General features: G+C 41.3%; 1 protein-coding gene across 7 annotated transcripts in view; it reads right to left on the reverse strand.

The window, feature by feature from the left end:
• Window positions 1–6,989, reverse strand: part of LOC125457038 (protein SON-like) — a 44,614-nt gene extending 37,625 nt beyond the window's left edge. For 6 of the 7 annotated variants that reach the window (XM_048540731.2, XM_048540728.2, XM_048540727.2 and 3 more), the window contains exons 1-2: window positions 6,861–6,989; window positions 347–501 (exon numbers count right to left, since the gene is read on the reverse strand). In XM_048540731.2, the coding sequence (XP_048396688.1) occupies window positions 347–501; window positions 6,861–6,940 (235 nt within the window). In that variant the 5' untranslated portion in view covers window positions 6,941–6,989. Of the gene's footprint in view, window positions 1–346; window positions 502–6,783 lie in introns of all 7 variants that reach the window. The other variant, XM_048540729.1, reaches the window with a different exon arrangement.
• Window positions 6,990–16,552: the final 9,563 nt, after the last annotated feature.

The raw sequence follows: 16,552 nt of genomic DNA on the forward strand, positions 1-16,552 counted from the left end.
CAAGACAAAAAGTTGCAACAAATGTGTTTTCCAGCAATACAGATATACTTGCAACTAAAATACAAAAGATGGCATTTCGATATGTTAATAGCACATTCACTAGCTTGTGTCCAAACAATGATTTCATTTTTAATAACTGCAATTGGAAGTAATTATAGCAAATGTACTATAAAAGACTTCGTTTAAGGGCAGAAATAACAATACATAAATTAAGATCCACATTGAAAAGTTTATAAAACAAACATTCCCTCCAAGAAGGTGGTTTATCTAACCCAATATTATCTGAAAGGCGATAGAAGTCAAAGAATGATGTTAAGAATGGGGGAGAAAGAGGATCTGTACTCACCAGGATCTTCATTTTGAAAACCATGTAATATATGCAGGGTGTTTTCCATAATTGGTTCCTTCTGGACAGCCACAGTGATATCAGCAACATCTTCAGAAACCTTTGCCTCCACTACTGGTTTAATTTCACCATTTGCCCTGTTGGTTACTTTTCCACTAGAAAAGTTAAAAGAAACTGCATAATTGGTAAAACTTCACTTGAAACTTCAAACATTTTCCCAAAAGGTCAAATCCACTGTTGGAACTAAAATGATACAAATTCCAGAACTTCTTAAACCATCTAACCTAATGTACATAAATAACATTCTGTAAAGCTTAGAAGTTGACTGAAGTGTTACGAGCTGAGGTATACCTTGTTCCCAAACACATCTCTACATCACACACCATACAAATGGCCATGTTGATTATTCATGCACACACCTTGTGTGAGTTTGACTGCGGCTATCAACTGTAAGAAGGTAACAACGCAACCGGAATGTGCTGCTCCTCTGATGCTGCCTGGCCTGCTGTGTTCCTCCAGCTCCACACTGTATTCTCTGACTCCAGCATCGGCAGTTTTTACTATCTCAGATTGTATCTTAACCTAACATCCAGGTAACTTTCAGAGAATGCTACAAAGGATTGAATAATATAATTATCAAAGTACATTTGATGAAAACACTATGAGAAAGTAATCTTCCAACAATAAATGAAGTATAAATGGAGAAAACTTACTCTGCGCAACTTGGAATTCACTTTAAAGTGCCTCGGAAATATCTTTATACCTAATGTATAATTTGTATCTAATGGTCAAAAATATAACATTAGATTTCTATTGTGCCATTAAGGAACATTATAAGGGGAAACAAATGAACAACAAGGTAATAACACCAAAACTGGCAAGTTTCTTTAAGAAGAATTTTGCTCAAGAAATTGTGCCAGTCTCATCACCATTATGACCACTCAAAGGTTCAGTAGATTATGCACCAACCATGCTCCCAAACTGCACAGTGCTGATCATTGATAATCCTCAGAAAATCATCCTCAAAACTGAAAAGTTTCTAGAGAATATCAAATTGTAATCAAGGAACAGATCTCCAAAACAAGAACTCCTGGAAATCAATTATCTTCCTAAGTGCCTGCTGTAGTTTGAACATGATTTTGTAACATATAAACGGAAGTTATAGAAATAATGTGTATATTCAAAGTTCTTTGTAAAATCTCATAGTTGTTAGTGTTTGGAATACACTATCTGAAAGAGGGGTTGGTGCAATTCTGTAGAAATTTCACAAGATAATTTGACACGATCATAGAGTTATATAGCACAGAATCAGACCCTTTGGACCAAACAGTCCATGTCAAATATAATTCCAAACTATTTCTGAAGAAGGGTCCCGACCCAAAACGTCAAGCTTTCCTGCTCCTCTGATGCTGCTTGGCCTGCTGTGTTCATCCAGTTTCATACTGTGTTATCTCATAATTCCAAACTAAACTAGATAAGGACAAATCTGCAGAGGCTTGAGAAAAAAGCCTGTTCTGAGTCTAAACGAGATAGCTTTCAAATAATTGGCACAGACATGATGGGCTTAATGCTCAACATCTGAGCTGTAAGATTCTATAAAGCAAAATATATAAACCTCATTATGGCATGAACCATCTTGAAACAACAGATACCCTGGCATGTGCAGTCTCCAATCCCTTTTCTATTTCATAATCTGATATAACACAGCATAGTGCCAAACTAAGTCAACCGCAATTAATGTATTTGGATCACCTTGGAACATCAGAGGTTTGAAACATGCCAAGCAAGCTGCTTTCATTGGTGGAATCGATATATCAAAGGGAGAATTCATTTTCTGAAAAGTCAAAAAGGTTCGTTTGGATAAAACATTCAACATCATCAATTCCACCACTGAAAGGAAATTTATAGATTTATCATCGTGTGTAACTTGTTACAAAATACGGTGAAAAGTGTTGTATAGTGTCGCCACTCTCCAGCCCAATCTTAAAAAACAGAAAATGCCTACCAAGGTCAGTCATCAGTGAGGCAAAGTTCTTGATCACTGTAGGCTGCAGTGGCAACAATAAGTCACTTGTTAAAAAATTCCCCAGAGGCAACCCAAGTTTGAAACAGTAATATTTATAATTACACTGTGACTTTCTTGTTGCTAATATTTCGAAAGGGCATGTGACAAGAAAGGTTTTACACACACCCATTACATATTACTCACTGAAACAAACGCACGGCTCTAACACATCACCCATCTACAACTGCACCTCACTGAACTAGCAGTGAGGACACTGCCTGGGTTGTTGAAACACTGGCTGCAATTTGCTATTGTTTGGCTCCGTAAATGCAATTGAGGAAAGACTGGCCAGGGAGAACAGATTTTCGTTCTGGGTTAGAGGGGATTGCTCAAGAGTCTGGCTGGGCAATCCCAGAACAAAAGCAGAGGTTACCAGTTGCAGGTCTGAGCTGGTCACTAGGCTTGTCTTTGTCCACTGGTACTGTATGAAAGATAAATTTAAAAATCTAAGAAAATAAAAACAGTCCTAGTCCCTCATATACCCTCCCATTCCACAATCACCATGCTCCATCCTTGCCTAGTCATGCATCCTGTAACCCCATACCCATCCTGATAGCACACTCACACCATCCAGTCCACCCTATGTTCCTGCACCCACCCTCATACTCTACATGCCCCAAGGTTCTTCCACTGATCCACCTCATGCGCCCATATTCCCTATAACAAAGCATGCCTTCCAAACACTTCTGACTCTGTGCCAAAATACTAACCCATGCCCTCCACCATCCTTTTCCCTCCCTCACCTATGCCAATAGATCTGGCATAAACCATGATCAAACCTCAGGCGTTATGTTAATATAAAATAATATGTCTGTTAATTACATCACTATTTTTAAAAAACTTTCACTGATAAAACAAACCATTCAATACAATGAAATTCCTTCAACTAATCCCATGGGGGAAAAAATTGTATTCCAAGTTCTTTGACAGCTCCAATGCATTTGTGCACTTTTAAGCATATTTCTGTCTGCTTTTAACAATTCCAAAGACCATCTGATGCCCTGAGTGCACTTGACCATTCCTTCTACCAAATTATCTTAGACCATATCCACAAGAGGCCTCAGCTCTCCAAAGGGGTACCCCAGTTATCTCAAAACAATTCATTGATAAAGACCTGTTCTGACCTGGCCTGGGTTCCTGACAGCAGGAAAACTGGAATAGAACTTTAAACGGGAGAGCTGATCATTTAAATGGCCAATCATCTCCTGAAAATACACAAATATGAAGCCCAGTTCCCAAACCAGCCACCACCAAAATCAGGAGTTATGTACTCAGGGAGTTCATTCAATTTTAGAGGATTTCACCATTTGGACCAAAGTCTCAAACCCATGAGGATGCTACAGTCAGGATCCATATTTCCATGTTTACTCTTTAATCTGCATCCCACAGTTGGAATTCATCACCTCATGCAATTGGATCACTGAGTGTTTTGGTTAATTTTCGGATTGTTAGAGGTGTTTCATTACTATTTAGTTGGGTCTTTTCTTCAAATAATTATTTAGCATATATCCTGTTCTTAATAATAATATTGTTCATTTTTTTAAAATTAGTAATGTAAAACAGTGGAGTGACAAGGTATTTTTCAGTTTTGGGTACCAATACAGCCCAGGAAAAAATTGTATGGGAGCTAACTTATTGTAATGTTGTGCACTATTAATTCATCATTTCCAACAGCTCACAATACTATCAACAGCACGACAGACCTGCAATTATCCACATTCTTCCCAAGTGCAATACAGCGTGAAGAGAATGCAACCTGAGTTTGTGATTGGAATATGGTGAGACTATCAGTGCTCACTGTTATTATGAGGCCAATGGAATCTCTGTATCTGCACTTGAAGTTAATTCGGAATTGCAATCTTGTTGCTGCACTATTCATCTATAACCTTTGCTACACCTGCAGTAAAAAATATAAATTAGTGAGAAACTACTTGGTAATCATCACTAAACTTTCACAGAAAAGTTAAAGCTGGTGTACACCAGTCGAAATGAATTTTTAATGGCATGATAAGTCTGATCACTTACAATCAACACCTCTGGCTCGGAAAGTTTAGAAAACCAATTTAAAATCTAATAAAATCTTGAGAGGTCTGCAGAAATTTTCTGAAGAAGAGTCTAGGCCCGAAACGTCACTTTCCTGCTCCTCTGATGCTGCTTGGCTTGCTGTGTTCATCCAGCTCTATACCTTGTTATCTCAGATTCTCCAGCATCTGCAGTTCCTACTATTCCTGTGGCAGCTTAAATGGCCTTCTACCCTGTAACCATTCTATGATAGGTGTGGAATCTCATTTCTTCAAAAATTAATAATAGATTTTTTTGAAAAATTAACTTTTTCCAATTTTCTCTCAATTTCTAATTTATTTTAAGTCTCTACAAATTTCCTTTCTGTAAATTATGTTGGCTTTAATTAAATATGCTAATTCATAATTCCTGGTTAACACAATGCTTCTTCAAGTCATTGGATGAATACACGCAGGGTTTAATTAAGCCATCTCTCCTGTAGCAAACACCATATTGCAAAGAATCTCTAAATATTTTAAATTTTTGCCCAAATCAAACACTAAATATAATGTAAAATGAATTCCATTCCTTTTGTGTTTATTGTGAAACCTAGAACCAAGGTCTTTTTTCGTACTGTTAAGTACATTACATAGCTTAAAGGAAATGAGTATTCCAGCCATCATACTTTTCACAATACTGCGGAGAATTCCAAAATATCCAATAACTAACTCATGGCAACTAGAAAACACTAGTTCATAAAATTGGACACACAATGAAATTCAGATTATTTTACCAAGCAGCAGCAGGCTGATACCTTAAAAGCAACTGTTGCATTCATCCATTATTAGGTCTAACTCATGAGGAAGACACGTATTGACTTGGAATGCCAACATGTTAATGATGAGTCCAACTTCCCAATCTCAGCCACACTGCTGCGGAAGGAAAATTGGAGGAAAATCATCAGCGGACTGCTACTGGTGCACCACCTGATAACTATCAAGCAAGGCAGAGGCCAAGGAGCAGCGAGTGTGCAGCTCAGTTTTACTATACCAGGAAAGGAAAAAGCAAAAGGGAAGGGACTTTAGCATATGTGAAAAATCATGTAATAAGGCACTCCTGCATGTAGAGTCAAGCTAACTGTATTGAAAAGACTTAAAGACACTAGAAAGTGAATTTACCTGGACATCACAATGAATAAACAGCACCTCATGCAGCAGCTGATAAGGGACCTAAAGCAGGAAGGTTTTTTTCCCCTCTTTACAGATGCTGACCTGTAGTCACCCAAGCACTTTTGGTTTCAGTACAAGCTATGCTACTGCAGACTCAGTGCCATTCTATCCAGATGTGTATATATGGCCCACTGCAGTCCAAGCAACCCTCACTATCCTCATGCCACTCAGCATTTCCCCCACCCCCCAACCCCCACAACACACACAACACACACACCCCTCACGTCTTGCTCTGAATCCCTCATCGCCTCCCTTTCCTTCATTCCTGGCTCATTAAGAGGAACAGTAAGAGAACATGAGAGTGAGCAGGAAGGACACAGTGTGCGATCAGCACCAGACCAATGTAACGTTTGGACTTTGGCTACGGGCAAATCATGATCCCAGGATTTGAACTCATTTAAAATATTTACAAAGCTCTAATTATGTTGCTTCTATTCTGTGATGCAGGAAGCCACCCTGCAGTGATATCACGGGCTATACTTGCTGTGAGAATGTCCCCTGCAGTTTGTGGTGGCAACAAGCACAACTTTTTAGTTTTTATTTCTCTTTTGCAAGCTTAACCTCTTTTCATCAGAGAACAATTCTGTAAAAGAATGCTACCTCAATAACTAAGTGTTTGGCGAACCTCCTTCAGCTACATTCAAAATATCACAAAACGTGAGCACAACATCGTCATGAAAGAAAATCATATCAATTCCTCACTATTTTTGAGCTAAAAAGGGGTTTAACATTTTGTTGACCACTAAAGAGCTACAACCAAGGTACAGTTAGACATTGTAGAAATGGCGTGAGGCAGATAAATTAAGATGGACTAAAAGGTTTCCGAGATCTGTTTATACCCTGCTATCTTCTAATATTGATCTAATGCTGATGAGATCACAGGAAACAATTACAGATTACCTCACCAGTTCACAGGCTACGTTTGCAGATTGTTCTAGTATTTTATGTGTGAAGTGGGTATGAACGAAAAATTAAGGAAGGAACAAATTTCACGAAGTCAACTGAAATCAATTAGAATCCAAAGGTCTAAAAGATGAGGGGAAGGGGGGTAAGGATAAGAGATGTGAGGGGTCTGGGGAGTTGTTTGAGCCCAGGCTCCGACGACAATCAGGCCCGAAACCAGCATCAAACCCATTGCAAACCTCATGCTGACATTTCGAACAGCTTAATCGCTCCCACTCCACCAGACAGTTTACTTTGTCCACGATCAGCTCGTTACCTCCGCTGTTTCTCATCCTCTATCTCCTTTATCTTCTTTACGACAAAAGACCGAAAAATCTCCTCAATGTTGGTCGCCATGGCGCTTCCGCGGCCCGAGGCCTCTCACGGTGAGCCGGCTCTGGCCTCCTCCTATCCACCAGGGGGAGCACTACCTGCTCCGACCTCCTCCTCGTCAACAGAGAGAGCACTGCCTGCTCTGACCACCTCCCTGTCACCAGAGGGAGCACTACCTGCCCTGAGCACCTCTCTGTCACCAGCGGGAGAACTACCTGTTCGACCACATCCCAGCCACCAGAGGGAGCATTACCTGCTGTGAACACCTCCCCATCACCAGAGGGAGCACTACCTGCTCTGACCTCCCAGCCACCAGCGGGAGGAATATCTGCTCTGATCCTCTCCCTGCCACCGGAGGAAGCACGACCTGGCCTGCCCTCCCCGTCTCCAGCGAGAGAAGTACTTGCTCTGACCTGCTTCCTGTCGCAACGGGTGGTAGCTCTACCTGCTCTGACCACTTTCCATCCACCAGGGGGAGCTCGGACTGTACTGACGCCCTCTCTGTCACCTGGGGGAGCACAACCTGCTCTAATCTCCTCCACCGTTAGGGGGAGCAGCAAGGTTTTATATCAGAGATAGCAGGAACTGCAGAGCCTGGAGAATCTGAGATAGCAAGGTGTATGAACACAGCAGGCCAAGGGGCATCGAAGGAGCAGGAAGGCTGACGTTTCGGGCCTAGCGCCTTCTTCAGAAATGGGAGAGGGGAACTGTGTTAAAGATAACTTAAAGATAGTGGAATCAAGGTTTATGGGGATAAGGCAGGAACAGGATACTGATCGTGGATGAAGGGCCGAATGGTCTACTCCAGCACCTATCGTCTATTGTGTTCTGAAATAAATACGGAGAGAGGGGGGAGGTGGATGGAAGATGGATAGAGGAGACGATAGGTGCAGAGGAGACAGACAGGTTAAACGCGCGGGAATGGAGCCAGTAAGGGTGGGTGTAGGTGGGGAGGTGGGGAGGAGATAGGTCAGTCCAGGGAGGATGGACAGGTCAAGGGGCTGCTTGGCCTGCTGTGTTTATCCAGCTCTACACTTTGGTATCTGAGGTTTTATATCAGATGTCTGAAAAGAAAAAGAAGCGATCTAATGCAACAAAAACAGAAGTTGCTGGAAAAACTCAGCAGTTCGGGCAGCATCTGTGGAGGAGAAAACAGAATTAACGTTTTGGGTCTGATGACCCTTCCTCAGAACAGCTAATCTCCTTTCCAACTGGAGGAGATATTTTGAGAGACAAATATTGCTTGAGAACAGCTGATATCACTCAGTTGAGGGTATCAATGCAGACTGGCACAATCCAAGTTCCAGATGCTGAGGAACACACACAGCAAGCTGCATCAAGCCCAAGCAGGGAAATGCTCGATAAGCAAAACATTCATTCAGGAAGGCACTAAACACATCAGGAAACAATGTTGGGAGTACACAGAGTGTCCAAAGGAGCATGTGAACTTCCAACTGCTTCATCTGTTTAGTGTGGTTAGCACTGCTGCCTCAAAGCACCAGGGCCTGGGGTTCAAATCCAGCCTTGGGCAGTTGTATGTGGAATTTGCATATTCTCCTTGTGTTTGTGAGGGTTTTCTCTGGGTGCTCTGGTTACCTCCCACAGCCCAAAGATGTGTGGATTGGCCATGCTAAATTGCCCGTAGTGCCCATGGATGTGTCGGTTAGGTGGATCAGCCCTGGGAACTGCAGGGATAGGGTACAGGGGTAAGTTTAGGTGGGATGCTGTTTGGTGAATCATTGTCAACTTGTTGGGCTGAATGGCCTATTTGCACACTGTAGGGATTCTATGAATACCTGTGCCACAAATGACAGTTTACTGATTGCATGTCCATTTATAAGTGTACAAAGAATGTTTGACATGAAATACATCAGTATAACCTACAGTGGGACACCCTAGTGTGCCTCATACAGTAATGATAAACTGTATGGTGCCCTAAATAATTTCAAACTTGTCATCTACTTTATAAATTTATAAAATAATGTTTATTTTCTGAAAGCAACATTTATTAGAAATTATCCATAACTCTTGTGGCCTTTATCACTTACAAAAGGCATTGAATAATCACCAGCCTTTACACATGTTGTTATCAGCCAGTAGTAGACACTGCCAAGCTCAGATTTAACAGTAGATATTCTAGGTCCCTCTTGTTGGTGCAGAGGTAGTGTCCCTACCCTTGAACCAGGAGGCCCAGCTTCAAGTGTCACCTGCTCTAGAGGGGTGTAATAATATCTCTTTTAACAGGTTGATTAGGGGGAAAATAGGCTAAAATATACGTTAAAAACAAGTAGATGTTCTCTGACCTACCAAAGATTAAAAGGCAATCGGACTGATAGTCCAGAATTCTGTGAACGTGGGTTCAGATCCCACTGTTGCAGACGCTAATATTTGAATGCAGAAGTTATTGGACTTAAAAGAACAGTTAATTTATTACTGACCACATGACCATTATTGATTGTAATAAAGAACTCCTGTTCTTTAGGGAAGGAAATTTGCCATCCTTAAGTGGTCTGGCCAGGTGCGACACCAGACTTTTAGCTATGTGGTCGACTCTTAACTGCCCTATGAAGTGGCCTAGCAAGACATTCAGTTCAAGAACAAGTAGAGATGGGAAATGAATGCTGATCTGACTGTGATAAATTATTGTACCATACCCTTGATGACTTTTCAGACCCTTGTTTAACAAGAATCTATCCATCTCTGCTTTAAAAATATTCGAGGACATGAACCAAGGATAGAAATGAACTCAGTGGCAGTTCTCTCACGAGTGAATGGCCTTTCAACACTCACTAAAGTCCACTTCTTAATTATCTCGTCTAGAGACTCTTTCAGTGGCTATGTAAATTTCAGCCTGGCTATGTGCCTGCAAAAAGCCATGGGATATTTCACTGTCACAAATAAGTGATTGGGAACCCCACCATCTGCAAATCCCTCTTCAAATCTTTCACCATCCTGACTTGAAAATATATTCACTGTTCTCTGTTGCTGTGTCCTTTCCTAAGTAGTATCTTCAGCTCCTAGGCCACATGAGCTAAGAACAGCACCACCTTCTCAAGGACAATTATAGATGGTAAGAAAATGCTGTCCATGCCAGTAACACTCACATTTTGTGAATAAATTTAAGAAAATGTAGTAGCTTGGCAGATGGAGTAGGAGGGTTAGAAGAAATTTCACAGATGTCTGGCACCCATAAAACTACATTAAAATATAAAACTATACCCCAGCAAGGAATCAGTGATTTAAGAGGAGGAATCCCAAACCATGTTAAACTTCTTTACAGCAATGTTGTAATGTACGCTATTGGAATGTCCTGAAAAGCATTCATGAAGCCGACAAGCATCTTGGGAGTTCCTTGAGACTGATCAGAAACGAAAGGGTTCATGCAGGAAGGCACTGAACACACTGAGAGACTTTGTCAGGAAAGTGGAGAGGCTATGTTAAGATGCCGGAGGGAAGCACACAAACCACCCATCTCACCCACTTGACTTGCAGGCCAGAGAGTGGCAGAGTCTGCAGACCACCAGTTGGACTCATCCCCATCTTGGAGCCCATTGAAACTGAGTGGATGCAAGTCATCTTCAATCCCAAAGAATTGCTCGAGAAGAGACTGCAAGAAACAACAGCAGTCAACATTGGTGTGATCATAGCAAATAATAATTTCTTTCAGTGAAATAAAAAACTCTGGAGAAACTCAGCAGGTCTGGCAGCCTCTGTGGAGCAAGAAACATAGTTAATGTTTTGAATCTTCTTCAGACTTGGAGAACTGGAGTTCCAACTCTGAAGAGTCATACCGAACTCAAAACATTAACAATGTTTCTCATTCCACAGAAGTTGCCAGACCTGCTGAGTTTCTCTAGTGCTTTCTGTTTTTATTTCAGATTTCCAGCATCGGCAGATTTTGCTTTTATTTCTTTAAGTCATGTTGATTGAATACTGGCCAGGACACTGGAGAGAATTTCCTTACATGTTCTCAAAATAATGCTTTAGTTGGGATCTTTTGCATCTGCTTAAGAAAGCAGACAAGCAACTGGTTTAGAGTCACATCCAAAAATACCTTTGTTTGTCATTACTGTAGTTGACTCATAAACCTACTGCACTATATTTCTTAAAGTTACACCATGTATTCGGTAAACAAAACCAAAGAAACGAGTAAAATAGTTTACTTAGTATTGTCGCACAAGGTAGCATTGCCACAACATTGGAGTTAAACAAGTACCAATGAGGATTAGTTTTTCTAGGCTGACAAAAGTGTTATTGTTATTTTAACCAATTGATACATAAAGCGATTAAAATACATGACATAGACATAAGAAACAAACAAAGCGATTCTTAAACCAGCATCAATGTGGAAGCAGTGTTCCCAGCTCTTTCAAGGCTGGGGTTCCAAGAAACTCCTGGAAGTGGCTTATTGACATGGGCCCATTGATGAGTCTGTGGGAATCTCCCAGAGTCGGGCCACAGCCCACTCGATGAAAGGGAGCAGTCTGTCAAAACAGTAAATGCCTTAATGAATGACTATTTTTGGAGACGGTTGGAAGTGGGTGCAATTTCAGGTACTTCCCAGCCACTCCCCACTTGACAATTCCCATAGCCTGGCCACACATCAGAGGCAGACTTCATCAGTGAAGGCCACAGACCAGAGTGCATATCTGTATCAGAGATCCAAAAGGCTAAAAGTGATACAACCACAGCCAAACATATGTCCGGGAAGGTGTGCTCCCCTCTCTGTATACAGCCCTGTCAGTTCTGGGCGCTGGTTTATAATGTGCCAGAAACACCCTTTTGTGAATGACTCCTCACCCCCAAATACCTCCCCCCATCCCTCCCCCATCGCCCCATTACTCAATGCCTGAGCATCACCCAACTCTCCCACCATGGTTGGTGGCCATTCCTCCCAGCTGTCCGATTGCCACCTCCTACATCTGTTTCCCACTCACTACCTATTTTAATTGAACAGCAAACTCAGCAGTGGAAAATGAGTAAGCCATTTCTTGTAAACCTGCAGCAGTAAAGACGCTGCAGAAAGACACAGGCTTGAGACCCACAAACAGTCCCAATGACAGGTTGCCAAAGGCCACAGGATAATTCATGCACATTGGACTGAATGACCTCTTTATGCTCTGTATTGAGCTATAGGTCTCCAGAAGCATATCTCAAGAGTGAGAAGTAAGAGTGTATAGGGAATTAAATTGAAATGTTTTAGAAATCAAATTTGAAATGCATGTACATTACCTTGTAAATTTGTCCTAAATTTACTCATGTTCTCACCTCCATTTGCTAATTGCTGCAAAGGCAAGTTTGAACTGGCAATGTAAGGTTAATTTACAGGAAATCAAATGTCACTGTGCTCTCAAGTTCATCTCATGCAGCTGAATAAATTAAACAATTTATAACTGAAGTCACGAGTTTGCAAAAGATTTCATTGAACCTGGTTTAAATTAGCCAAGCGACTGTGAAAGGCCTGGTATATATCGCACCCCCAGCAACCCCATGCTTAAGGTTGCTAGGATAAATTTTACATTCTTTCCCCCACCTACACAACCAGTAATCTAGAAGAAAAGGTAGCAACAACATGACTAAAGCAGGACTGCTTCAAGACAAATAATTAAAATGCATAGACAGAATAAACCAAGTAAAATGATTACAACAGAGATCACTAAGACTGCTTATAAAATCTCACACATTCTGATATCTGCTTTGTTTTTTTTCTTTTCTTTCTTCTCCCTGCAATAGCTTTGGATATTTCTTGCATTAAGCAAGTTCTATTTCCAGTGTAAAGAGATATCACGTGTTCTGGGACAAATTATTATATTTTGTACCAAAACCTCATGATTCCATGAAGAGCATCAGAAAAGGCTTTACATTGCTATGAGGCTAGTAATCTAGAGGCAAGGAGGCTTACATTTAAGTGGCACTTGGGGAATTAATTTCAGTTAATTCATGAAATCAAAAGCTAGTGTCATCAGTAATAGGAAGAGGAGGCCATTTAGCCCCGAGAGCCTGCTTTACCATTCAATAAATTTCTGCCTGAGTTGATTGGGCCTTCAACTCCACATTTTCAACTTATCCCTAATGACTTTTGACTTCCTTGTTAAAGACGATCATGAAGCTACCAGATTCATGTAAAAATACATCTGGTTTACCGATGCCCTTTAGTGGAGGAAATCTATTCTCTGGCCTACATGTGATTCCAGACCCAAACAATGCAGTTGACTCTTAAACCATACGGCAAGCTAATATTGACAAGATAATTCAACAACACCTCTAGAGCAACAAATGCTCACTTCATCAGTAAGACTCAAATCCCACAAGGGAATCAAACAAATAAAGATTGAATGAAAATTTGTTGCAGAGTTGTATATTGACATTTGGCCAAATAAAGAAGAATAAAGCACACTGGCCTAAGAAATTCTTCTTGAGATGCCCTGGAGTTGAGATGATTATCCTCCAATAACCACAAACTTGGTGCCAGGTATGACTTGACACAATTGAGAGCTTTCGCCTAACTAATTTTGACTCAGGCTTTGCATGGGCTCATTGATACCACATTCAGTGAAATACTTCAAAGAATTGTTCTAGACCAAAGCATTGTCAACTGCCTCATTAATGACGTTCCCTTCATCATAAGGTCAAACGTTGGGATATTCACTGGTGATTTCACAATGTTCAGCAACATCGGTCACTGTTTACTTTCTGAAACAGTCCATGTCCAAATTCAGCAAGATATGAACAACATTCATACCACTCAACTACCAAGCAATAGTAATCTCTGATCAGATGGAAAGCAACCATCATTGTTTGACATTCATTGGCATTACCATCACTGAAGACCCACTTTCTGCATCCTCTCTTAAAATCAAAGGCAATAATCCTCACTTTTCCTCTTGCAATCAGGTTTTTTTTTGTCCATGTTTAGATCAAGGCTGCAATGAAGTCAGAAGCTGAGTGGCTCTAGCCAACCCATACTAGGCATCACTGTACGGGTTATTGCTGAACAGGTGCTGCTTTATAGCACTGTTGATGTCATCTTGCATCAGTTTACTGATAATGGAGAATGAGCTGATGGGGCAGTAACTGAGTTGGATTTGTCCTGCTAGTTGTGGAATGAACATGCCTTAGCAATTTTTCCATACTGTTTTCTTTTGTTCATTCATGGATGTGGCATTTATTGCCCATCCCTTGTTGCCTTCTTGAACCACTGTAGGCTACCTGCAGCGGGTTGACCCACAATGCTGTTAGGGAGCGAATTCCAGGATTTTGATGCAGCAACAAAGAAGGAATGGTGATATATTTCCAAGTAAGGATGGTGAGTGACTTGGGAGCGGAACGTTTAGGTGGCGGTGTTCCCATCTATTGCCTACCATTGGATGGAAGTGGTCATGGGTTTGGAAGGTGCTGGCTTTGGTGAATTTCTACAGAGCATCTCGTAGATCGTACCCACTATTGATACCGAGTGTCAGTGGTGGAGGGAATGGATGCTTGTGGATGTGTCGTGCCAATCAGGTGGGTTTTGTCCTGGCTGTTGTCAAGCTTCTTGAGTGTTGTTGGAGATGCAGCCATCCAGGCAAGTGGGGAGTTTTCCATCAATCCCCTGATTTGTGATTTGTAGTTGATGAACAGGCTTTGGCAAGTTGGGAGCTAAGTTACTTGCTGCAGTATTCCGAGCCTCTGATCTGCTCTTGTAGCCAATGTGTTTATATGGTGAGTCCAGTTGAGTTTCTGGTCAATGGTAACCCTAAAGATGTTGATAGATGTAGATTCAGTGATGGTAAACCATTGAATGTCGAGGAATGATAATTAGCTTGTCTCTTTTTGGTGTTGGTATTAGTGAGGTTAAGATCAATTACTTTTTTCTCCCTTCAACATCTGCCTCAGGCCCAGTCCAGCTCTTTTTATTCTTTGGGATGCAGCCAATGTGGCCTGCCATGGGGCTATTGAGCCACATGACAAGCACTGAAATCTCCTAGTCAGTGTACATCTGTGCCCTTACCACCCTCAACATTCCTGTGAAGTGATATTCAACATGACAAACTAATTCAAAAGGCAGGGAGTTGGCGGTGGAGGTGGTACATGGTAATCAGTAGAAATCTTCCTTACCCATGATTGACCTAATGCCACAAGAACGCATGGGTGATGTTCTATGTTGAAGATTCCCAGGACAACTCCTCCTTGACTGTATACTACTGAACCACCATCTCCTGGTGGAACAAGACATACCCAGAGATGGTAATGGTTCTGTCTGGGAGACACTGTTTATTAGGTACAATTCCATCAGAATGTCAAGCTGTTGTTTGACTAGTCTTTCAGACAGCTCTCTCAATTTTGGCATAAGTCCTCAGATGTTAGTATTGAGGACCTTTCAGGGATGACAGGGCTGTGAGCAATTGCCGTTTCAAAAGGCCCATCAAATTTTAATTCCCAAGTCTCATTTCTGCACATGAAATTTAGCTGCTGCCAAACCTGCTGAATTGCTGCTACGGAAATTAGATTTTATTTAGAAAGGGGCGATTGGTGGAGACACGAGGGAACAGTACCCAGTTTAAGGTAAGGTAACATGCTCATTATGGATGACTTTGATCTACATATGGACTGGGTAAATCGAATGAGCTCTATTGCTGTGTGTGTGTGTGTGTGTGTGTGTTTTGGATTTAGTATTGTGCAACAAATAAGAATCTGCAGCAAACAGTGACTATAATAAAATAGAGCCTTCGGTTATATTTAAAAACAATGTGTTTCAGTTCAAGTCTTGGATCTTAAATCTGAACAAAAAAAATGAAGGCACAAGGGGCATGTTGGCTGTGTAAGCAGGGTAAATATATTAAAAAGTATGATGGTACACAGGTAATGACTAGTATGGAATCAATTAATGCCTGCTTTGCAAAAAACATATTCCTTTAAACCACTAAAGCACAACAGAAGTGAGTCAACTGTGGTTATTAAAGGAAGTTATTCAGGACAAAGAAGGAAAGTTATGCGTTGAGTCAGAGAAAATGGATGACATTCGTAACGAGTACTTTGCATCGGTATTCAGTGAGGAGAGGGACATGACGGATTTTGAGGTTAGGGATAGATGTTTGATTACTCTAGGTCAATTCGGCATAAGGAAGGAGGAAGTGTTAGGTATCCTAAAAGGCATTAAGGTGGACAAGTCCCCTGGTCCGGATGGGATCTATCCCAGGTTGCTGAGGGAAGCGAGAGAGGAAATAGCCAGGCCCTTAACAGATATCTTTGCAGCATCCTTAAACAAGAGTGAGGTCCTGGATGACTGGAGAATTGCTAACGTTGTCCCCTTGTTTAAGAAGCGTAGCAAGGATTATCCAGGTAATTATCAACTGGTGAGCCTGACGTCAGTGGTAGGGAAGCTGCTGGAAAAGATACTGAGGGATAGGTTCTATTCCCATCTGGAAGAAAATGGTCTTATCAGTGATAGACAACATGGTTTTGTGCAGGGAAAGTCATGTCTTACCAACTTAATAGAATTCTTTGAGCGCGTGACAAAGTTGATTGATGAGGGAAAGGCTGTAGATGTCATATACATGGACTTCAGTAAGGCGTTTGATAAGGTTCCCCATGGCAGGCTGATGGAGAAAGTGAAGTCGCATGGGGTCCAGGGTGTACTAGCTATATGGATAAAAA

This window comes from Stegostoma tigrinum, chromosome 12 (genome assembly GCF_030684315.1).
Source record: "Stegostoma tigrinum isolate sSteTig4 chromosome 12, sSteTig4.hap1, whole genome shotgun sequence".
NCBI classification, from domain to species: domain Eukaryota; kingdom Metazoa; phylum Chordata; class Chondrichthyes; order Orectolobiformes; family Stegostomatidae; genus Stegostoma; species Stegostoma tigrinum.